Source organism: Pollachius pollachius (genome assembly GCF_949987615.1).
Source record: "Pollachius pollachius genome assembly, chromosome: 3".
NCBI lineage: Eukaryota > Metazoa > Chordata > Actinopteri > Gadiformes > Gadidae > Pollachius > Pollachius pollachius.
The window spans coordinates 20,173,569-20,196,984 of record NC_136936.1 but is presented as its reverse complement, the minus strand read 5'-3'; the positions used below and the strand labels follow the sequence as shown (position 1 = coordinate 20,196,984).

The 23,416-nt window shown below is 38.8% G+C and overlaps 3 protein-coding genes across 7 annotated transcripts in view; 2 read left to right on the top strand and 1 right to left on the bottom strand.

Annotated features, from left to right (window-relative positions):
• nf1a (neurofibromin 1a) overlaps window positions 1–5,121 on the top strand; it is a 67,050-nt gene extending 61,929 nt beyond the window's left edge. For all 4 annotated transcript variants that reach the window (XM_079733124.1, XM_079733122.1, XM_079733123.1 and 1 more), the window contains 3 exons: window positions 86–132; window positions 777–993; window positions 2,039–5,121. In XM_079733124.1, the coding sequence (XP_079589250.1) occupies window positions 86–132; window positions 777–993; window positions 2,039–2,181 (407 nt within the window). In that variant the 3' untranslated portion in view covers window positions 2,182–5,121. The remainder of the gene's footprint in view (window positions 1–85; window positions 133–776; window positions 994–2,038) is intronic.
• A 1,349-nt stretch (window positions 5,122–6,470) lies between these two features.
• Window positions 6,471–16,699, top strand: akap1b (A kinase (PRKA) anchor protein 1b). 2 transcript variants are annotated; one of them, XM_079732260.1, is made up of 11 exons: window positions 6,471–6,594; window positions 9,261–10,864; window positions 12,513–12,631; window positions 12,766–12,892; window positions 13,173–13,300; window positions 14,270–14,447; window positions 14,855–15,005; window positions 15,394–15,461; window positions 16,153–16,226; window positions 16,313–16,378; window positions 16,480–16,699. In XM_079732260.1, the coding sequence occupies exons 2-11, from the start codon at window positions 9,286–9,288 to the stop codon at window positions 16,540–16,542; spliced, it is 2,553 nt and encodes an 850-aa protein (XP_079588386.1). In that variant the 5' UTR covers window positions 6,471–6,594; window positions 9,261–9,285; the 3' UTR covers window positions 16,543–16,699. The 2 variants fall into 2 exon arrangements, with proteins under 2 accessions (XP_079588386.1, XP_079588385.1); XM_079732259.1 differs by having other exon boundaries at window positions 12,507–12,631.
• A 1,991-nt stretch (window positions 16,700–18,690) lies between these two features.
• On the bottom strand, window positions 18,691–21,740 carry mrps23 (mitochondrial ribosomal protein S23). The gene is made up of 5 exons (XM_079733128.1): window positions 21,599–21,740; window positions 20,782–20,952; window positions 20,594–20,671; window positions 19,730–19,853; window positions 18,691–19,330 (listed from the first exon to the last, which is right to left on the bottom strand). The coding sequence occupies exons 1-5, from the start codon at window positions 21,640–21,642 to the stop codon at window positions 19,238–19,240; spliced, it is 510 nt and encodes a 169-aa protein (XP_079589254.1). The 5' UTR covers window positions 21,643–21,740; the 3' UTR covers window positions 18,691–19,237.
• Window positions 21,741–23,416: the final 1,676 nt, after the last annotated feature.

Below are 23,416 nucleotides of genomic sequence, written 5' to 3'. Positions count from 1 at the left end.
AATGTTATAATGAATTGGAATATGGAATAAACGGACCAACTCCTCCACTTTTCCTCCCCTCACCCCTCTTTCTGCTATTTGACAGGCTTTGGCTTTAATGGACTCTGGAGGTTCGCAGGCCCCTTCTCTAAGGTAGGATTCATGACCCCACAGTCTTATTTATTTCATTTAAAGAATTGGAAATGTTGTCACCGTTAAGAAAACACTTCCCATGCGGACATTATGGGTCTTTGAGGCAAAATATTCAGCATGTTAAATAAGGCCTAGACGCCAAATTTCAGTTTTTTTTATAAAGCGGGGTGGGGGGCATGGCCATTTAGGTATGACAACAAGTTATAGCGCACCCTTTACAGAGCAACCAACCTTTTTGGGGAAGTCCTTACTACCCGTGCATTTCATTTGACGACTCGGGTTGATATCATAAATAATGTAATTGTATTTATAGTATATAGTTTACTTTTATATTTTCAAAGTATACACAATTTAAAATAATCATTTGATTGGGACACTGTACTAATGTATGTATAATTCTGGGAAATTGGTTTGGTTTTTTAAGCAAAGTAGACAATAGGTAGATGTACTTTGCAAACACACTTATTCCACAATATTCGTCATAAAACATGTTCAGCAGCATGGTTGAACATATATATACATAACATATAATATTACTACATGGAGCAGTGCAAAATAATTTCTCTACAAAAATGTTGTCAAAACTGTTTATATTTTCTTTTCATATGAAATACCTTGGTGTTAATCACTACATCATTCTGCAGCAAACCCAGATACCGGACTATGCAGAGCTGATCGTCAAGTTTCTGGAGGCCTTGGTTGAAAGTTACCTGCCAACAGCCGAGGAGGAGCGCAGCGAAGAACAGTTGCGAACGCCGACCTCCCCTTACCCTCCCTCCAGTCAGTGTCAGCTCAGCATCACAGCCAACCTCAACCTGTCCAACTCCATGACCTCCCTGGCTACATCGCAACACTCACCAGGTCTGTGTATGCATATACATTTGGAAACAATCTCATTGCTGCAGTCCTCTTTACTATTAGTTCAATAGTAAAGAGGTTTGTGCTTTGCTTTTTTAAATAGACATATTAGGACTAGGCCATAATCATGGCTTTAACACAAATTCAACTTAATGGCTCAATATTTTTTGACACCTTTTTCGATAGGCGCAACTTTCCCCCTAGACATTTATTTTCAATGAGAAACCTAGCAATCACAGGAGCCTGACAATGTTGTCCGGGACCATTTCGCGGCTGAACTCCATTTCTGTAGGCACTTCTACGTCCCACAGAGATATACATGTTTTAGTTACAATGGAGTGTAAGAGGAGAGAAGTTAATCAAATCGCATATTAAGTATCCGCTATGAGTTTCATTACCATATGACAATAACTGTTCCTGCATCACTGCATATTACATTTTTGTAATGTTTCTATGGCGAGAAGCCTTGTAAATCCAGCATGCACTTACACTTTGCGAGCTAAAGGTGTTACTCCTTAAAGTTGCAGAGGCATAGCCTCGTTCGAAGAGGAAATGGCCAAGTTGAATTGGTCAATGTTAACCCGGCCGATATGGTCTGTTCTGGCAGCAGAAAGCCCAGATATGATGGATGTATCTGGGTTCCAACATGCCATCCATGAGCAATTCCATGGATATCCCTTTTCTCTTTGTGCATAAACTTGCTATCCTCAGCGATGGCTGCACACCAAAATGTTCACCGTAGTATTGTCTACAACTCTTAGGACATTGAGTTTTTCCCCGAAAACGACAATTGAGGCTTTGAGAACGCACCACTGGCTAATCTTAAGATAGCGTCGCCATCTGTAGTCACCAGCTCTCTAATCCTGCGGTTGTTGTCACAAAGAGACGGTTGAAATTTTATCGCTATGTGGCATATTGCAGATGTGTAAACATCACAATTATTAATAAATCCTGTTATTCATATTGTTAAAATATATTTGATGGGTCATGGGTCTTTGTTTGTCCACATGTTGTGCTGATTGTCCACGCAACACTGTCCTCCCTCCAGGTGTGGACAAGGAGAATGTGCAGTTGTCTCCGAGCTCGGCCCTTTCAGCTGGAGGACGAATGCGCCATGGCTCAGCCTCCCAGGTGCAGAAGCAGCGCAGTGCTGGCAGCTTCAAGAGGTCGAGCATCAAGAAGATTGTATGAGTGAGCGCGACATAGACAAAACAAGGCCCTCTGAGCTGGGGCCCTCTAAGCCAGACATCATGCTGCACTTCTTATCGTTTTACTGTTTGTTTTTTTGGGGGGGTTGGGGGGGATGGCACCATGTTTTTTATCTGTGTTTGTTTAGCAACAAGAACATTAAAAGACAGCAGTTTTCCTAGTGGTTTAATCAGTTTGGGGGCTTCATTCAAGATCAAGATGGTCACAAGTGCATGGAAAGAAATGGTCAACAATTTTGATATTTGAAGGGTGGAATCTGAAAGGAATAAACACTATCAGGGTTCTGGATATAAAGATTGGAACTATATTTGGAACATAGTCTAAATATGTATGTTTCCAATTAGTGTTTCGTGGCTGTTCTGTGCAGTATATACTTTTGCATTAGAAACTCTTTCAAGGCACTATGGAATAATGGCATTGACTAGTAGGTGTCACTAAGTGAGAGGTGGATGTGAAATTTGATATTGGATCATGACATTGATGTTATGAAGGGCATTTACACTTGTTTGAGAAGGATTTGTTCAAATTCTCACTTTAAACTGTCTAGATTCATTGATCCATTCAGCCTTAAGCAAAATTCAAAGCATCATTATTTTTACTTGCTCATGACCACCTCTACATTTCCAAGTGCAGGCATCTCACCTTTTCTGTACAGAAATGGACCAAATGAGAAATGGGGAGGAATGCGTTTGATGGAATACTAAAACCATCTCCAATCTTGATTTGATTGGATTTTTTGTTAATTAATGTACATATTTTACATAAAAAAAGAATATGTATAACTAGACGGTCGTTGTTCTTTAGATGTTAATGTTTTATCCATGGTGTGCCTTTTGTCAGGACTTTTCAATGTGTATAATTTGTAAAAATGAAAGGTAAACCTCACAGGGGACAAAGAACAGGTACTAATTATTTTGTTGTGCTGTCCATATCACCATGTGTAATAGCTACTAAAGAGCTCTGACATCAATGGTATCTAATGATCGTCAAGTATACAATCATTCATATGCTCTGTTGTGTCTGAAAGTATTTATCCTGTACAGCTAGATAGTACTACAAAACTTTAATCAGTTTGAAACACTTTCCAAAAATGTTAATGTAAAGTTAGTCAATTTATTAACATATAAATTGCATAGCACTCGGGAAAGGTACTAAAGTGTGTGTGCGTGTGCGCGTGTGTGTGTGTTAAAAACATTTTTTACTGCATTTTCTTTTGTTTACAGAGTGACACGGAACATTGTTAATGGGCAATAATCCACACACTTCTACATTTTAGGCAACCACCATTTCAATATTTTTGCAAATACAGGGAAGATCCATTTCAACATGTTAACTTGCAATTATGGTGCAAATTTTTGCGTTGCCTTAGGTTTACTCTAATGTACAATTACTGGTGACTATTGGAACAGTATTGCTATAATCAACCTATACATCTCAAGGTTGACCAATATATTGTGTTTAATCTGTTAAAGTTTAAGTTTGAGACAATTTAATTCTGGACTTAGATATAAAGCAGGTCTTGTAACACTCCATGAATTCAGTCAATCCAATAAAATGGCAACAAATCCTAAGGAGATGGTGCAATTTAAACATTAAGCATTTTACTTTTGAAGCAAATTTCAGTTCTAAATGTGTCACTCCTTTCTGTGCAGCCAATTGTTATTGTCTTGGTTAGGTTGAGAATATATTTCATTTGTCAGATGCATGTCAACCTTTTAATTTATTACCCACTTTTTGAACGATGTACCATGTGTATTTGAAGTGAAAAAAAAATCATATTTAAGAGCTGCTTTGGCTGAGTACTGAAAGGGAATGGAGATATCCTTATGAGAAATACTTTTTATTTAAAAATTACTTTAGGTTGGAACAATCATGAAAAGGGAATATAATTGTACAATTATATTAAAAACTAGAAGTCTCATGAAGAATGAATATATTTGCGATTTACAGTAATGCGGCAAATGGACATCTGATGAAGGCAAAAAAAAGCTTAAGCCTTTAAACGTTATATTTGCCTTAAATCCCCCTGACCGTAAATTGTTGATACATTGTTAGAATGTCACTTTTGATTACATTAAGGTAAAAAGACCCAATGTTGTCATTTGGGTAATTTTGGTCTTTGTTGAAGCCCTTTCTTTAAGTCATTAGTCCTGTGTTTTTGCAGTATTTTTGCTGTGCTCATTTACTAACAATCTTAAATGTAGATATGTCTCTCCTCTATACTTAAATATACAAAATGGTACTGCATTCTAGATTAGTTAGCCGTTTTTCACCCAAATAGGAAATATTTCAGGCCTCGGGTGTAAAACACAAACCCTTGTATCAATATAATTTTAGGTCCATCAATCAAAAGAATCTAAATGCTTCATTACAAAATTGAATCGCGATTTATGTTCTATTGCATTGAACGTTACATGATCTAGAAGTGGTTCTTTCCCACATTTCATTGTAGCAGTAAATGACTAGGAAGATTTGCATTTCTTTTAAAATAATTGTATAGATTTCAGACAAAATCAATTCAACAATGTTTTATTCTGCAGCATATTTTAAGTTTGCCAAATCTTCCATGCTTTTATTTGACTTGTAGAATTTCAAGAATTAGGAAGGCGTTAGCGCTTGATCAAGTTGTTGACTTGCACTAATTTTAGTCAGGATTTTGTATAGAAAAACCCCAAATGTGGCATGTTTTATTTGGTGTTATGCAAAATCCAATGTATGTAAAGTATTGGTAAGACTTTTTTGTTTTAAATGCAGTTTGTGTGACAATTGTAAATACTTTGTGTACAATTTGAGATGGTATATTTACTACACTGTACATACATGTGATATTGTATAATTTTTGTTTTTGTAAAGCAGTTAATTTCTGTATAATATACAAATCAAACTATTCCAGTGTTGGTAATAAAATGTTTTGCTCTTGAATATATTTGGAAACTAACAGAATCAGAAAATCTAGACATTTTCTACGTCAAGGTTTATTCGTCTGTGCTTGTGTGTAATACTATGTCGTTTTGGTAATATAATTTACTAGTAGACTAATTAAAATTTAATGAATAGTCAAAAAATAATTTTCTAAAGTTTGTTTGTTTTAAAATTTGTTTGAATGGTAATACTCGATCAGTGAATTGCCTCCTGCATGGGAATATCGCTACATTTTAGTATCCATTTCACAATCTTCATTTTTTTTTTTAAGAAGGATGATTCTTGTTCTTTATATACAGCTAAGCAGGTTTGGATTGAGTTTTCTATAGTCCTGCAGTTTGACTTATCACAAATGTTGTTGAGCCAGGTTAATCAAAAAGTACAACACAGAACCACGCTTGCCAAAGCCTATGGATAGTTTCTGGTGGGAGATAGCATTTAAACTTTCTCATAGGTTAGTTGCATTACTAATTAGACAGAAAATCCTCAAATAATTTATCGATAAAATATTGACCATTAATTTTCCCTATTTCGTAATGGTTAATATTTGGGAAAGTTTCTTCATAATAATTGACGTCTAGATGTAGTCAAACTATAGAATACACACACCGGCGGGTAATGAACATATAGTAGGTTGGATTATTCAAATATTTGAGGGAAACTTGCTCAAAATACCAAAATAATTAGGATAAGGAATGGTAAAGCAAGGGAACAATTTCATTATTCCTTTTCCCATACTATTTTTCCCTTGATATGAATCCATCACTAGAGAAGGCCACTTGTTTTAATATTACTTTTTACTAATTTATTTTATGGTTAGTTGTGGTTAATGGTTACACTGTGTGGTTAATTTAAATTGATGATTGATTTAAATATTATAGTATAGGCATATATTTCAAAATATGATACCATCTACATTCTGCATTGCTGAGATATGTAGAATGGCTTTAACGAAAAATGTAGGATTTTTTTATTTTGTGGAAATAGCCCTTTGTCAAACCTTTACATTTACAGCAACCTTTTAACAAATAACTATTGCAATAGCCTGAAAAACACATTCATGGGAAAAGATTTGCATAAGGCGAATAACCTATATTCAAGGGAAAAAAAATAAGAAACTTTGATCATAGATATATTCCACCGAACCTGTATAGGTGGAATTTGAAAGAAGTACTTTTGAAATTGCTCACCACGTGTAAATTTATACTTTGTGGTCTTCAAATAATGTCTCGCGAGATTACCTCTGTGCGTGTGTGTGTTTTGCGTTTCTGTAAAGGGCTGAACGGGGGCCATGACGGATTTGGTTATCGCGATGTTTTTATCAGCTGTTGAGTCTGTTTTTAGAGTCCGCTGCATGTACCGACAACACGTGGGGAAGGTTTTAGAAAGGAGACCTGGAGATACATTTAGTCTGGAATAAAAACTTTGACACAGTTCGCACCACCGTGGCGGCGTGGAAGACGCTCATAATCTGTAAGTAGCAGGGTTAACGGAATAGCAATAGCTTTGACGTAAAACGTACAACTAAAAATACGACTCAAGAACCAAGTGATGTCATTGTCGTTCAATCGTTCTGTTGTTAAATGTTAAAGGCAAATCATGGAGATGACTGGGTTTACTGGCTCACTTAACATACTGCATGTAGTGTGTGGGTAACCTCCGTCCTCAGGGTCCAAGTAGGCTGGTGTATCTGTTACAGCCAAACGCTGCTCGCCTTTCTCCAAGCTGCTATCTCATTTTTTAGGAGTCCAAAGCAAATTAAACGGTGGTATCCTTCTCTGTGCGGTATGTGGCAGTAATTAATCGTCTCTCCTGTATTGTAGCAAACACCATACGAGTAGCACTACACCACCTTTACCAAAGCTAAACACCTAGCCTAGCGTGAGGTTATAAGGCCCGATCTGCCTGCAGAGTGGAGCTTAAATTGTTTTTTTTTTACTCTGCAAAGGCGTGTGACCATGTTCGATTCTGTTAAACCTAAAGTTATTTTTTAATGGCTTCTTCTGTAATGGATCCGCGAAATGAAACGTGAAGCTAGTTAGCCATACACAAGAGTCTTAAGTGATTTACGCTGCCTGAGGCCATGCTATTTCACACAAGACACAATGATTTGTCGGCTACGGTCGTGATCAAACGACTCTCCGTCACTTCAATGTTTGTTGTTTGTAAATGCTGTCTTAAATGTAGATGTCGTCCGCTATGCATATGTTTGCATCTAAGCTTTTCTCAGTATGGCTGCCCAACTGTAAAGTCTGAAGTGTGCGCTGCGGCCTAGCATGCAGCGTCTCCGACCAGTGTAGGTCAAAGTCAGGGTTTCGTAAAGCTGTCATGTAGCCTCTCGTTTAAACCAATTGCACTGACTATTGCCACTGTACGTCGCATTGTATGTATTATCTGTGGCAATGTGACCAAAGAGTCTTAGCTGTTGCTTACTAAAGGCTACCCATAGGCTAAAGTTGGTGTCCTTCATTTATTATAACACGCCGGCAGAGTGAGTATGATTCGGACTAACGTTGCACCACGGCATGGTGGCACTTAGACCTTGCTTATTGTGTGGACTCGCAGTAGGATTTGGGATACAACGAGAATGTATTTCAAATGCTTGAATCGCCGAGTGAGTGGTTTTTGACTTGTGAAGTTAATGCTACGCCCTTGTTATCAATCTGTCTCCAAGGTCGCGGACAGGAACAGCCACACTTTCTTGACCCAAAATGCGAGAAGCGCACGCTGGCACAGAGGTGGTGGCTTTTTAACCTTGCCAAACTTGTCTTAATGCTATAACATTGAGGAAAGATATTCGTGTTGCATTTCAAATGTGAAACTAACGTGGGACTGTATTCCATTACAACGAATGAGCTACTTCAAAACTTGGTAGTGGTTATGCTTGAAGATACGCCTTTTATCATAGAGAATCCCTAAACATTACAGAAGAATACTCCTTATGGCGTTTGCCTGCACTAAATTCACCATTGTTACAACTCCGAATCCAGGTTTTTTACCATTGGACATTATAGGAAAAGGTTACAATGGTGATCAGGGTAGCCACCAGAGGAATAAATAAAAGGTGTCTATATCTATAAATAATTGGGTACCACTACTTCAACACAGCTCATTTTCTGTAACCAAACCCCGCTAGAATCAAATAGATTAATTCAAGGTTTAAATTAACTCTCTTGTAGTACAGTTCTTACTATCCAATACATTGATTTAATACAATAGCATCTGTAATACATGCTCCAATGACATTTTATCAACTTTGATTTCAAACATATCTTAAGTTGTACAGTCAATTTATCAAATGTTATTCCGGCAAGGGGGGAAATAAGCAAGGATTAATACAGTATATTAAACTAATTAATCCCCATTTTGCATAATTAAAATAAAAACGAATGAAACCCTGCAATTAAGTCAAGCTTTGCCAAGTTGAATATTGCGGAATGCTGCTCACCTTCTTTGGTTTGGTATGGTGTGGGGCTGGTTCATCATTGAGGTATGGATACAGGGTGAAGGGGGTAAAGATGTATCTGGGCCAGGCCACATCAAGGGACTAACAGTGACATTCAAATGTGTGCAAAGTCACATGTTATAATGCAGTACAATTTTCTAAATACTAATACTAAATACTAATTAAATTCAAATCAAAAATTAAAATGCATGTTCTGTATTTGCTTTTATATGCATTATGTCTTAATAAGGAGCCTATATCGTCCAATAGGTGGCAGTAATGAATAGGCATGCTAATGGCATGCTAACTAGCTAGTGTGTCTTCATATAATGACGGTTGTTATATTGACTTATTGTTCGCACAAATAAAGCAGTTTTTTTTTGTCAATCCAGAGAAAATTGATGGGGACCATGCATTTAAAAAGGGCAAAGTTCAACTTTTTGCGTCTATAGGATGCAGCCCAATAACAATTAATTAATCGCTAAGTCATTAACATCTACATTTGATTGTGGCCGTTATAAAGGAAATTAAATGGAGGGCACTGCGTCCTACCTCCATTAGCTGTGAGATTATATGGCCTATCCAATGGACGATAATGTCATTAAAGGTTGGAGGTCTTTGGCCAAGTGAGGTTTGTTTGAGTTGTTCTTCAACTATTGTTACTTTGCTAATTGGTACATTCCTCCTCTTTCAGGTGTAGCTGTTAGAGTTCCAAGGAGATGCCTCTGAGGTTCCGCTCTGTATTTCCCTACACACTGCCTGGAGTGCTGGTGTTGATAGGCAGTTGGTGGTACATCTCAAGAAAGAAAGAGCGAATCACCAGCCAAGAAAGCCTTGAAAACATCCCAGTTTCTGTGGACGCCTTAAATTGTCCAACAGAAGGCAGAAATGGTTTTGTTGAAGAAGGTATGGTGTCCCCAACAGATGATGCAGCTCTCGTCTACCAGCATACCAGTAAAGATGGACCTCTTAGCATTGGCAATCAAAAATCACAAGAGGGAAATGCACAGATCTTCATGCCAGACGACAATGCTACACAGGAGCAGGAAGCTGTTGTGGCAGCTCTGTACCCTGGTAGTGTTGAATTAGATCCACTGCTCCATTCTAGTAACAATGAAAGCTATGACTCCCATGAGTCAGAGAATGGCTGCAAGGACCCAGAGAAATGTCCACTTTCGGTCTTAAAAGTGGAACCAGAGGAGGTTAATAAACCAGTCCCAGATTTAATGGAAGCATCCATCTCACCCTTCCAGTCTGTGCCATTTGACCAAGTTGAGGTAGCCTACTCCACACATGTACAACTTGTTAATGCCAAGAGGCCTGAACCTGAGGGGGAAGTTGCATCGGAAGAAGTATCTGTGCCCTGTGTGGCACAGCCCTTAAAGGACTGCCAAATTGGCAATGAAATGGAGATGGTTACAGAAGTTCTCCAGAATGTTACTACATTGGATATAGATTCCAAAAAGATGAGCACACCACTGCACCTTCATCAACACTTAACTAGCGCACCTGTTTATTCAGCTCCTCCAACATATGCACATATTGAAGTGTCTACTACTCCATGCCACCTGGATGCTGTTGAGCTTTCAGGGCAGCAGCTTTGCAGCTCTGCGAATAAAGAGGAGTTGGAGCTTCTGGCGGCTGGTCTCATTAATGAAGTGATCTCTGCAGCCACCCAGGAGGTCTTCGGTGTTAACAGTTTTCAAGATTCAGAGAATGGGCCACCTGATTCCATTAGTATGCTGTTGGCTGACATTGGGCCCATCACCGAAGAGCCCATAATGGTAACAAGCCCCACCGCAATTGAATGTGAGTTTAGGGATTCTGCATTCAAGGAGGAGGAAAAAGACGGGATTATTAATGGATTCACTGCCACCGTCGTGTTGGAGCCTTCTACGATTAGTGAAATGGACGTAGAGGATGCATGGAGTGGCCTCAGGCCAATGATGCCACATTTGATCCAGCTACCAAATCCAGTCTTAAAGGATGCAGTTGACGGGGTTGGAATGACAGAGGGATCTGCTGGCAGAACATGCCTCACAGAGGATGGAACCAGCAAGAACAACCTCTGCACCAGCCCGCCTTGCAACAAAGGGGATCTGTTCTGTGATATTGACCTGTCGAGGCGACAGATCACACTACCCAACCAATTGTCTGAAAAATCCCAAGAACCAAATGTGCTTGACTTCACAGGAGAGGCTACTCTAGAAGAATTGTGTGAGATAAAAAATCTCAATGGAATTGGTTTAAGGAATGGAACTAACAGGACCGGAGAAACGGAGGCTGATCAATCTGGAGGTGAGTTGTGATGCCGAATCTAAATTTGAATTTGAAAGTATTTTAACTCCTGCTTGAGTCAAACTTGTATTAATAATTTTCACTACTTCTGGTTTCTATTTTTCATCTCTCATATCATACTTTTCAATCAATTTAATCTGAGAAGAGTGTTGAATTCGCTGTAAACAGGGCTGTCACTTTCTTAGCAAATTCAAACTTTTGACAAATCATGTTGTGGGCCGGGTAATGTAAGCACCACTCTCTTGTGAAGAGTTTCTACTAGGAGCACCTCAGCCAGCTGCAATTACTTTCCGCATTCTACTATGAGCTGGCAATAATAGTCGGGCCGTTTCATTGTCAAATCTGCTGACCCTCCTTCCGTTATCTTGCGTTTGTGTTGTGATTCTTCCATTTGTGTTGTGGTTTATGCATTTGTGTTTCTAATGTGCTTGTTTTTTGAATTGGAAAAGTATTTTGGATAGTGGTTTGTTCGACACGTATTGGCCAGCGCATAAATTAGTGTTAGTGCATTATATCCGTTTTGTTTGTATATTGTGCATGTTTTGGGCCAATTTTATTGTGATGGATAATGTATGTATCATGTAAGGGTGATCTGCGAAAGAATGTACATTTTTAAGAGCAAGCCTTTCATAATGACTGTTTGAAGGCATATGATCCATGTCCTGTATATGTATACATTAATATCCATCCAAAAAGCCTTTAGGCCAACTACTCGCCTCAAAAAGCTTTACATACTCTTAATGGGAGCTAAAGTAATCTACTCCAGTTCAGAATTTTCTTCTTGAATAGAGCAAGTGCTGTCACTAACCCTAAACCACATTTTTAGTTGAATGATAATTTGACCAATATACATTCCAAGCTGTCTCTTACTTGAAACGTACCTGGGTCGTGTTTCAAATGAGACCCCTCACACCGCACTATGACCACACAGCCACGCAATGGCTTCCAGCACTGCTCAAACCCTTGGTGTGTGTCGCAGCACCAAACATTGAAGCTCTGCGGTGCCGCTTTACATTGAAGCGCTGCTGTAACCATTTCAGACTGACCAAGGGTTGATCCGAATGCCGCCGACTTCATCCACACAGCTGATATTGCAGATGTATTTGCCCAAAAAAACATGTGCTTTTAACCAATGAGAAATAGCTTTCTTAGCTACAACCCTATTTAAAAATGTTACATGGTGGCACAGCTCCACTATTAAATTGTTTGGGGATAACCCTAGAATCAATTGTATAACTTTGATTTATTTTTTATAGTCTTTTTTCATTCCCCCCCTCTCCTTTACGAAAAATGTACCCAACTTAAAACCGCAACCCAAAAACCGTGATATTAACCGAACCATGAATTTTGTGAACACCCCCTGATAGATATAGCAATATAGCCAAAACGTTATATAAAGTATTATACTTTCTATAAAGTATAACCATACTATTGATATAGCTCGGTATCATTTCTATCCATTTTGTTGCAAGGAAATGCCATTGTGTATGAGGTATGAGGAAATATGCTCTAGCTAGCATGTTGTCTCACCAGCTTGAATCCCCAAAGTGTGTGTGAGTGTGACACTACAGGTCGGATGCAGTAAATATCGATGTTTGTAGCATGGACATGCAAGTTACTGATGATTTATGTGCCTTTCCAGGTTCAGATGTGAACAGTATGGACTCTGTGGATAGTGGCTGCACCATGGGGGCAATGGACAGCCAAAGCAACAATGCTGTAGTCTCCAGCTCTGAGCACATAATTTGGGAAATCGAGGTACCAAAGGTGAGTCTAGACACTTCTCAGTTACTGATTTATTTGACGGGTAGGATTGTGTAAAATTAAATCTTCATCAATTCCATCCTCAAGGTTAGTTAAAACCTCTTTCTATAACTTCTCTTCTCTTTTTCCCCAAACAGCACCTGGTGGGAAGATTAATAGGGAAGCAGGGAAGATACGTGAGCTTCTTAAAGCAAAACTCTGCTGCAAAGATCTATATTTCAACCTTGCCATATACACAAGAGTTCCAGATCTGTCACATAGAAGGTTAGTAAGGAGGGAGCGTGCATGTCAAAATTGAATGTCAAAATTAAAATATGGCATAGTAATTTGTGCCAGATTCAGTGTTTCGTTCCCTTAAAGGTCCAGTGTGTAAATTGAAGGTGGTAGTGTTTAGGTTGCAGTGATGGGTTTCTTTGAAAAATGTATGAATTGTATTTAGTTAGTGTGTACGTGTAAAACTATAGATCATAGCTTAAAAGTAAAGGTGTGTGTGTGTGTTCTCTCAATGCATACAAATTCATTTTTGGTTTGGCTTCCCTTCCAGGAACACAGCAACAAGTTGATAAAGCCCTATCATTAATAGGCAAGAAGTTTAAGGACTTGGACTTGGCTAACCTGTATGCCCCGCCACCATCACCACTTAGTCTTCCTTCACTTCCAATGACATCCTGGGTAAGACTGGGCTTTGTATATTCCTTAATATGTGGAATGTTTGTTTTCATAATAATCAACTTTGTAAGGGATAATCCACCACTAGGTAGGCTGTAATTGAAAGATAATGCATGGAGCGGAGCTAAGAATACTGCAAATCCAAAATTGTATCTCTATAGCCTATATCAACTGCCCCCCCCCCCCCCCCCAGGGTTGCATAAGAACTGTTTATTCTCAAATCCGTTTATTGTACTCTTGAACAGTGACAACAGTTAGCGACACAATGATATAATATTTAGCAGCTATTGATTATTTGGTAAAAAAGTCTGTAGGTCCTCATTTTCAGCTTCTAGATCGCTACGATTTTTTTCAATCTCAAAATGCACCGCTGATGGAGCACCATCGTGTGTGTCCTTGATCGGATGTGGACATTAAAATAATAAAAAAAAATCTAGTTGTAAACTTGCTGCTAATGTGGTTATAATTGAACAGTTTTCAGATTTTCCAGCATTGTACCTATTTTAGTCTCAACAAGCGCTTCCTTGGATCCTTAGCAGGTGACGGAGAGCAAGCTTTATGTTCTGGTGGTCCAACAACTAATAGTGATCCCCTCTCAATACAAGACAGTTGTGCAGCTAGGGGTGGTAACGCACTACTAAACCCATCATGCCATTTGGCAAAACTGCTACTTTCTTGAGAACCACTTGACCAAACCACTTCTCACTGGACACACACTGTGGATACACCCGCAATGTGTGATGTTGAACGGATAAATGTTTGTAGAAAAGATTGAAGGAGACACCTACAGACTCATAATTATGTATCTTATTTAAGGATACGTGGCCCATTCTTGCCATACAATAAGGGCACAGATTATAGCCATTAGGTGCAACTGGCTAACTTTGTTATTATTGTAAAACAATTGGTGAATTCGAGATGACCTACAGTTGATGTAACTTTTCATCTGCTTTTTTGTCTTTTTCTAAATAGCTTCTGCTGCCAAGCGGCGTGACTGTGGAAGTGATTGTTGTGAATATTGTATCGGCAGGACATGTCTTTGTCCAGCAACATACCCACCCCACCTATCACGCTCTACGCAGCCTGGACCAGCAGATGTTCCTGTGCTACTCCCAGCCAGGCACTCCGACTCTGCCTTCTCCCGCTGAGGGTACGAACACATACCTATTGGTATTCATTGGACTTCCTGATATTGATGCTTTTACAATGTGTTTTTTTCACAACCGGATATATTTGTAGATACTTTGTAATTTACTATGGATTGCAATTGCATTGTCTATAAGTGGTCGTCTTGTCAGGGTTAAAATCTTTGGCGGCTACCATGAGGGTTTTACAGTGCGCCTGAGCAAAATCCCTACCAGCGAAGAGTTAATTGAGAAGGCCTGAAATACAACTAGACATGTCGCATGTGCATTTTCTGAAGAAATTTGTGTGGTTGCGTGAGCAAACAAATCTTTACGGTCCTTTTATGGAAGAATAGTAGGATCAGATTTGAGGCATATGACGAATACTCAATTTAAAAGCCAAAAATGCTGATATGTTCTTGTCCTGTTTTAGTCGGAGTAATCTGTGCAGCACCATCGGTAGAGGGCGCCTGGTGGAGGGCTCAGGTCATCACCTTCTACAAAGAGACAGATGAAGTGGAGATCAGATACGTGGACTATGGTGGATATGACAGAGTCAAGATCGACACACTCCGACAAATAAGGTAAATTTATGCAGGAGCATTGGTCAAAGGTTGGTTGAAAGGTTACCATCCATTTAAAGGACAGCACACATTTGCTCCTCATGAAATGGCCGGTAGCAGGTTGATTCCAATTTCTGCTTTGTTAGTCCTTTGTGCTGTTTCCGAACTCAAAAGCACACTGTGTTTCTGACCTCAAATACGACATGATGTGATATGGATCTTTACAGAGCTTCTGGCATTCATACTTCAATGTCTGATTCGCAATGTGGAACTGAAAATCCAGCATTGGTTTTAAACGCAAACTGATGTTGCCACAAAATGTTTATCTGACACACAATTATTAACAATTGTATATAAAAAAATAATTCAAAAAGATGAATAACATTGTTGCATTTTCTTTAATTTTCAGGTCCGATTTTGTAACATTACCGTTCCAGGGTGCTGAAGTATTGCTCGACAACATCGCTCCTCAGCCAGGTAGGTCAACATTATGGTTATCTCATTAAACAGATATCTGCAAAAAAAAAAAAAAAAAAAACGCCAGGATGGGGTTGTAGCATTTTTCTGACACTGCCAGAACTGGACACGGGTTACGACCCTGTGGATCAGCCACGTCCTCACGCTCTAGCCTCAGCGTAAGTCAATGAGACCAACTGAAAATATACGACGCCCGTATGACATTAAACTGTTAAACAGTGATTCTGAAAAGAGTATAAATTATAACGAAATTCTTAAAGATACAAGTGTGTTTTGTTAAACGTTTGAACGAAGGTTAAGGTAAAAAATTGACCAAGTTACAAAGTCTGAAGTGTCAGAGAACGGGCGGACCTCCCGTTGAATTCCGTTGTAAAAAATATTTTAAAAGAATATCTTAAAAAGTTACAAATATTTTGAATGGAAGCGCACGATTCCGATCTAATCTTAACATTTTAAAATTGGAATGGAGTCTCTTGGTAAAAATTTGTGGAAGAAGATGGGACCCAAAGTTTGTAGAAAACAAGAAAGAATAAAACCTAAGAAGAACAATATTTGAGCGCTGCATGGGGCACTCGGCAAATATAAAAGAAAACTACTTTCAAACAGTGTAGACTAACTAGCCTATTAAAAGCTGGTTATAACTTGTTCCACTCTGACTTTGATATCTACTGTACTCATGACTCTTTAACAGGAGAGGATGGATTTTCAACAGAGGCCAACTCTATGCTTGAGGAGTTGACTAGAGGGGTGGCCCTGCTTGCACAGGTGAACATTGATGCTTCAACTAAAAGTTTCTGCATTCTTACGCCGATGTCCAAAAACATACTGACAGTATTTTTGCTTTGTCAAAGGTTTCAAACTATGACAACAACACAGGCCTGCCACTTATCCAGCTGTGGAACATGGTTGGAGATGAGGTATGCAGCCCAATGAAACTGCTACTCTAGGTCTATCTACCTTAAATGTATTGACACTGAAAAATAACAAAAAATAACTTCTATTCCCCCCCCCCATCTAGCTCATTTCGATTAACCGCACACTGGCAGAGAGAGGATGCAGCACTTGGGTTGACAGCTTTTGATCCTGGCTATACACCAAGGCACCAAATTGATAATACAGAAAACTTTTGGACATGCAAAATACTGTTTTGTGTTTATTTAAATTTTATTGGGAGTGATGTATATGCTACCAGAACCAAGCACTGATTCCGAGTAAAACACTTTTTTTTTTTTTCCCCCACTCATCCTTCACAACTTTAAACTTCAAGAAGAAAATGGTGCTTGTAAAATCCCCAAAAAAATCGATATTGTAACAAAAATAAAAGGTAATGTGACTGCTTTCTCTCCGTCCTATTTAAGTCTCCCCCAAGGCCTCAGTAACACCAACTGGATTCCTCAGCCTGTGGACATTCAGTGTGAAGTGATACGTAATGTTCCCTATGAATGAGTATCAAATGTTCATGATCTAAATGGTTTCTAGCAAACATGCCTTTTTCCTCACTGTATCTTGCTTTGCAGGTTAATAACATTTTAATGCAACATAACTCATCAAAAAAAGATTGGGGGGGGGGGGGGCACGTCGGTCTTTGAATGTTAACGGCATACTTTGTCAAGCGTTTATTAACTTTACAGTTCACTTGTTAATGTTAAACTTGTTCAGAGTTTTTCCATTCAATTGTCTTCCTTTTCTTTCTAAAGATTGCGATCTAGGAGTGGCACAAATTGTGACATCACAGATGTCAGAGAGTTAATTTCATCCACTGCAGGAGCCATACTATAGAGATTTGTGGACCTAGGAAGAATGAGCCTCATCTGGTTAGCTCTATCTCATAAAAATGCCAGGCTTTCAAGAGCCTTTCTATTCCCATTTATCTAAATTTGCAGTTCATTTGAGATTATTTTTGACCGCAGACAAGGTGTTAATATCCCTAGTTTACTATTGCCTGATACATTTACACAGTCCATGCAATATCTTCAGTTTGCATGTGAAATCGAGAGCAGCTGGCAATCCTTTTGACATAATAATTTACAATATACATGCTACATTACAAGTTATGTGTACATTCAAAGAACTAGAAAGGGATGGCTCATGTCAGAGTAGCGACAAATTTTGCACGTTTGCGGCCTAAAACAACATGTCAAAGTCAATCCACATTGTTATTCAAGCAAATGGGAGATGATGGCTTTGTCTACGTTACTAGATACCATGATATACAGTACACATCACACTGGATCTCACTTTGGATATCCGCAACAAGCCCATAGCCTAGGGCTGTTAGCGTATTATCCATTAGTGCGCCAGCAGCAATTTATTTTATTTTGTGTTGTAAGCCCAGTCTCACAAATTAGTCTAGGTAGTTTAAGATATACTGTTAAGTGCAGTTTATGGTAGATGAGCTTAATGGGAATGCTAGTTATTTTCTAAAATGAAAGGCAGTCGTTTTTTGGATAACAAAATGAATCTCAAACATGTCGATCTTTAACTAGGGAAACTGGTCATTCATATTGTGCCCCAAATGTCAATGCTTGGCAGATGTAATGTAAATGGGTTAATCAATTGGGACAATGGTTTTTAATTTCAGTGATATGGGGCTCAATTTATTCAAAACTGTCTAGATCTGTGTTGCTTTCCCCCTGACACACACACTCTGATGCGCTATTACCCAAAGCCTACTGCCAATGCAGTTCTATCCACTGAATTTTTTTCATGCGAAATCAACCTAGAACTGTTGACATTGTTAGTTTTGGTGTAAATAATGAAATTTAACTATACTTTTGTATAAAAGCTGTATTCTAAAGGGAACATATTTTTCTGTTTTGCCCCTGCCTTGAAGCTACATGTTTTTCATTGGCAGCACTGGTTTTAAGTGTGTACTTGGTTAGGCAAAGTAATCATTTGATTATTTAACTGTTTCCAGCTATGTTGACAAGAAGCATTTATCATACATGTACAGGTCATTTCTGCTAGGCTCATTTGATTCCTGGTTGTACAGATGAATTTAAAAATAAAAAGTATCAAGATAATGGTGTCATTCTTGAAAATATGACTTTTCAGCCCTACAAAGTGATTGAACCTTGTTTGCCTCAGAAAGGCCCCGGACACACCCAAATCCAAACATGAAAATATTCACAAATTGGCAAATGTTCAGTTTGAAGATTTTGTTTACCAAGACAGTTCTGCTAATAACAGCTAGGCCTTTATTCACTCATCAGATATTTGTACAGTATTGAATGGGCATGGTTGCAGTATCGTATGGAGAAGAGTGATAGCTCCCAGTGTTTTTTTGCCGCTTAATGAACCATGCTGTAGGAGCTATCCTTGGCTTGCTGTTATGTTCAGATCATATATATGACATTTTTACATTTAAGTAGAAACCAATGATGATCCTAGAATTCATTGATAGATTCAATAAAACATTGGTTTTGGAGAACGCATAGAATACCTTAAACATGGATAAGGACTTGTATAAGTACTGCTTACAATTTAAGTGTCCATTGAAATGCTTAGTCAACTGCAATAATGTCCATAAAAAATGCTTTATTTGTATACATGTCCTTAAAACAGACATTGTAAGATAGTGATACTGAGATAATGTCTTGCCTGGCCACCTGGTGCTCAAATTCTGTTGAAATTCTGTACATTGAAAACCACAAATGAGTTTAAACGGTGCCCAACTTCATCTAGCATTCATCATAATACTTGGATCACAATTATCAATAATAACAAAGAATAACAATGAATGGAGATGTCCATGTATGTTGTCTGGGTTCCTTCGATTACTGTTTCTCAGCTGCACTGCCCGACTGCTGTTCTGCCAGCATGTCTGTCAACTTAAACTCCAGCACGGGATCTCTGTATTCAGGGGACACCTGCAGTGTAGAAACATTAACGAGATGAAAAGGAGAGTGAGAAGGAGAATTCATCTCAGTTGGAAATTTGTAATAGCTCAATTATATTAATGCAAAGACTGATGACTAAATATAGCTCCAAATGTGTTTTTTGGTAATATATAATCATAATAAACCTGGAAGCATGTTATGCTATTGCTGCTACTTCATGCCTCACACATATGAAGGCTTACCATGGGAACCATGAGGCACTGCTATTATCATACAAAGTAAAAATACAAGATGGAATCATGGTCCCCATATTTTGTACCGAACTGCAGTCAAATATATACACAAGCCTGATGCGCCAACCATGGTATTGTGGTAGGAATCGTAACTAACGATGTGAGTTGTAGACACATTATCAATTCAAAACCTCACCACAGGTGCTCCTTTTCTCCTCAGCACAAGGCCCTCTGCCAGCAGTATCTTGCCAGTCTCTTCGAACAGAGCAGACTTGTCTAGCTCTCCAAGACTTTCAAGCCTTGAATAAGTTTCCAAAAATCTTTGGATTGAAAAACATAGTACCAATTAACAACATTAATACTTTTGAGTGTGAAGCTGCAAGAATTACTATAATTTGTCAACAATAATCAGCATGTTTATTAACCTATGGGAAGCATACGGTAAGCAGTCTGATCACATCTATATAATGGTCATTGCCTACTTTTGCCACTAACTTAGTAACTTCATTTTTAATTGGTATTAAATCAGTCATAGGCCCACCAAATTAATGGAAATAATTATTAGGGGTCCTACGAAAAACTGAGGAACTCCATTGTATTCGTGACTTTTTTGTCTCAAACGGTGTAAAAATTGGCAAGCTTGTAGGACTCGTAAAATAAGTAAGTGAATCAAAAGGATGGGCCAGAATAACCCATAGTTGGCGCTATACTAATTTGAGCCTGGAAATTCAACATTTCAACAGGCTAATATTACCAGTAGTAAATTGCAATATTCATGAAACTTTGTACACATGCACCACATTCATTGCAATGACCATAACTTGACCAAACGCCAAAACACTCAAACTGATTTGGTGCCAGAGGTGGTGAAAGTTGCAAACTAGGCACACATGTACCAGGCGACTTTTGGACTATATGGTCTTAAATCCATAGCAATAAAGCCAAAGGCCTACATTTTTGGCGAAAGGCCTACATTTATTATATTTTTGCCTTTCTTCCTATATATTTTAAAAGATATAAGGTTTTTGAATTAATACAATAATTACAATTTCTTACACACCTTTGACATGCTGAAGTATAATTTGATTTGGAGAGGTCAAGAAGTCTGGGCCCGGTCCCATACATCTCGTAGAATTTCCTTTAAATGATAATTCACAATTAAAACACAATTATGGTTTTGAAACTGAAGAAGTAAACATAAAGACAAAAGTCATGGAATTTCTATGCAATAAATACAAATCTACTTACGCTCTTATCTTGTCCTCCTCGTAAAATATATCAGCCACAAATTCATCTTTCTTGTAAAAGCCATACTGTGGCTTCACATAGACGGGGTCTTTCTTGGGTGGGAAAGCCTTGAATACCTCATACCAGGTGGGCGTGTCTTGGATGACCCCAGAGCGCATCAGATCTCGAACTCTAAATCGGAAAACACATGTTATCAACAGAAATACAGACTAAAGAGAGTAAACTGGTAAAGATGAAGAGTAAAAACAATAATAAAATATTAAATTATCCCTAATTAAAAAATGGAATAATAGTTTTCTGAAATGTTTTCCATATCTGTTTAAAGTAAAAACTGTTCCTAGGATGGATTGAGAAAGTAAAGAAATACTGATATAAACACTCCAAAAAGTGACCACGTTTACCTCCGGTGGCATAAAGGAAGTGGAAAGACAGAAAAACAACAAATATGGCGGCGCCCGTGTTCCAGCTATAAATTAGCGGTAACGAATACAATCAAGTTTTAAGCTATGAATATATAAAGACTATTATATAATTCAAATGTTGAACTATAACCACATAATAAAACAACAACTTAATATTCGCCAACATTATACTATTTCACCACGTGACATAGAGTGACAGTGTCGGACACGGCGCTTCTAACGTTAGTATTTTAAAAACAAAGTACAGAGCCATTCATCTTAAGCCATAATTATTTAAACATTATGAGTCAGTTTTACGATTGGAGTTTTCAATGAATACAGAAACCGAACAGACTACCAGACAAATATGTCATTGCAAAATCATGTTTCAACCAAATACATCTTATAAGTCCTACCGTGTGAATACTGTTCCAAACTTCTCGAGCCTACTGCCAGCCATTATAATTGTGACCTTCGCCCAAAAGACGTCGTAATAGCCGAAATATGAAACAAACTCCTGGCTATGTGAGTTCCAGCATCAACCATCATAAGAAGGTCACTACCAGATCCGTACTGCGCATGTGCCATGGCTATCACTTTACGGCACTACCGCGTAACAAACACGATATTAAAACATATCAGGGTAGAGTTGTGTGTGGAGCATATCCGGGTGGATTTGGAATTTAAAAAAAAGTGTTGATTACGTTAAACTGAGTTTGTCTTGTTATTAAATAACAACATGTGAGTCCATCGTTTCTTGCATGGATGTGAATGGTTGGATTGACACTTGTAACTGTAGTTAAAGGAATATTACCGGATAAAACACTGACCCTTACTGAGGGCCCTCCTGGTAAAGACAGACCATAGCTAGGGGCCCTCGTGGTAAAGACAGACTGTAGCTAGGGGCCCTCCTGGTAAAGACAGGCTGTAGCTAGGGGCCCTCCTGGTAAAGACAGACTGTAGGTAGGGGTCCTCATGGTAAATATGGATCGTAGCTAGGGGCCCTCCTGGGAAAGATGGACTGTTGCTAGGGGCCCTCCTGGTAAAGACAGACCATAGCTAGGGGCCCTCCTGGTACAGACTGTAGCTAGGGGCCCTCCTGGTACAGACTGTAGCTAGGGGCCCTCCTGGTAAAGACAGACTGTAGCTAGGGGCCCTCCTGGTAAAGACAGACTGTAGCTAGGGGCCCTCCTGGTAAAGACAGGCTGTAGCTAGGGGCCCTCCTGGTAAAGCCAGGCTGTAGGTAGGGGTCCTCATGGTAAATATGGATTGTAGCTAGGGGCCCTCCTGGTAAAGATGGACTGTTGCTGGGGTCTATCAAGGCCCCATCTTGGCAGACTTAATTGAAATAAGTTTGAGCAATGCATTGGAGCTGAATGATTTGCCCTGAACACTTTTGTCCCCTCACAGACAACAAAAGCCAAAGGCCCCTTGCGACCCCAAAGATCAAGTGCCATAGATATAGGTGCATAGACTGTGTGCCCAGTTCATAATATGACCATGTTTATTCCTCTGCAAATGTTCCTAAACTAGCACACTTTACATAACTGACAAGTTTGCAATGTTTATGTACATATTGCCATACTATGTAAGTGGATTGAGATAGGAATCCAAGTTTCTAAACGTGACTGCTACAATTTCCAGAACTAAAGGGCTCCAACAACAGTTTGCAGTGTTAATACATATTGTCCTCAGTTTAACTCAGTGGTCAAGTCCTACGACCTCATGCTCTTGTTGGTGATTTCTTCCTTCACCCTGTTCTCATCCCAGTCTAGTGGAGAAAATATATATTTCCACAATTAACTTTGGTTACCCTGTAACCGAAGATTTATTAGTAATGAATAACAATAACCATTTTATTTTCCCTCATTTTATTTATTTATTTGTGTGTGCGAGTGGGCCTAGATAGCTATAACGTTCACGTTATCCTCCTTAGAATGCCAATGGTCATATGTTCAAAATTACCCTTTTAAGAAACAGTTCATTTAACAGTTAGACTGTAAAAATGGGGCTGCAGGCTGAGATCTGAAAGCTCTGGCGGACCTCATGTTTCATAAAAACTGACCCAGGATCCCAGAGCTCTGGTGGACGTCATGTTTCCTAAAGACTGACCCAGGATCCCAGAGCTCTGATGGACGTCATGTTTCATAAAGACTGACCCAGGATCTGAGGACCTCAGCTCTTCCTTGTTAGATCGACCGCGCATGCGCGGTTCTTTGGTCTGTTGACAAATA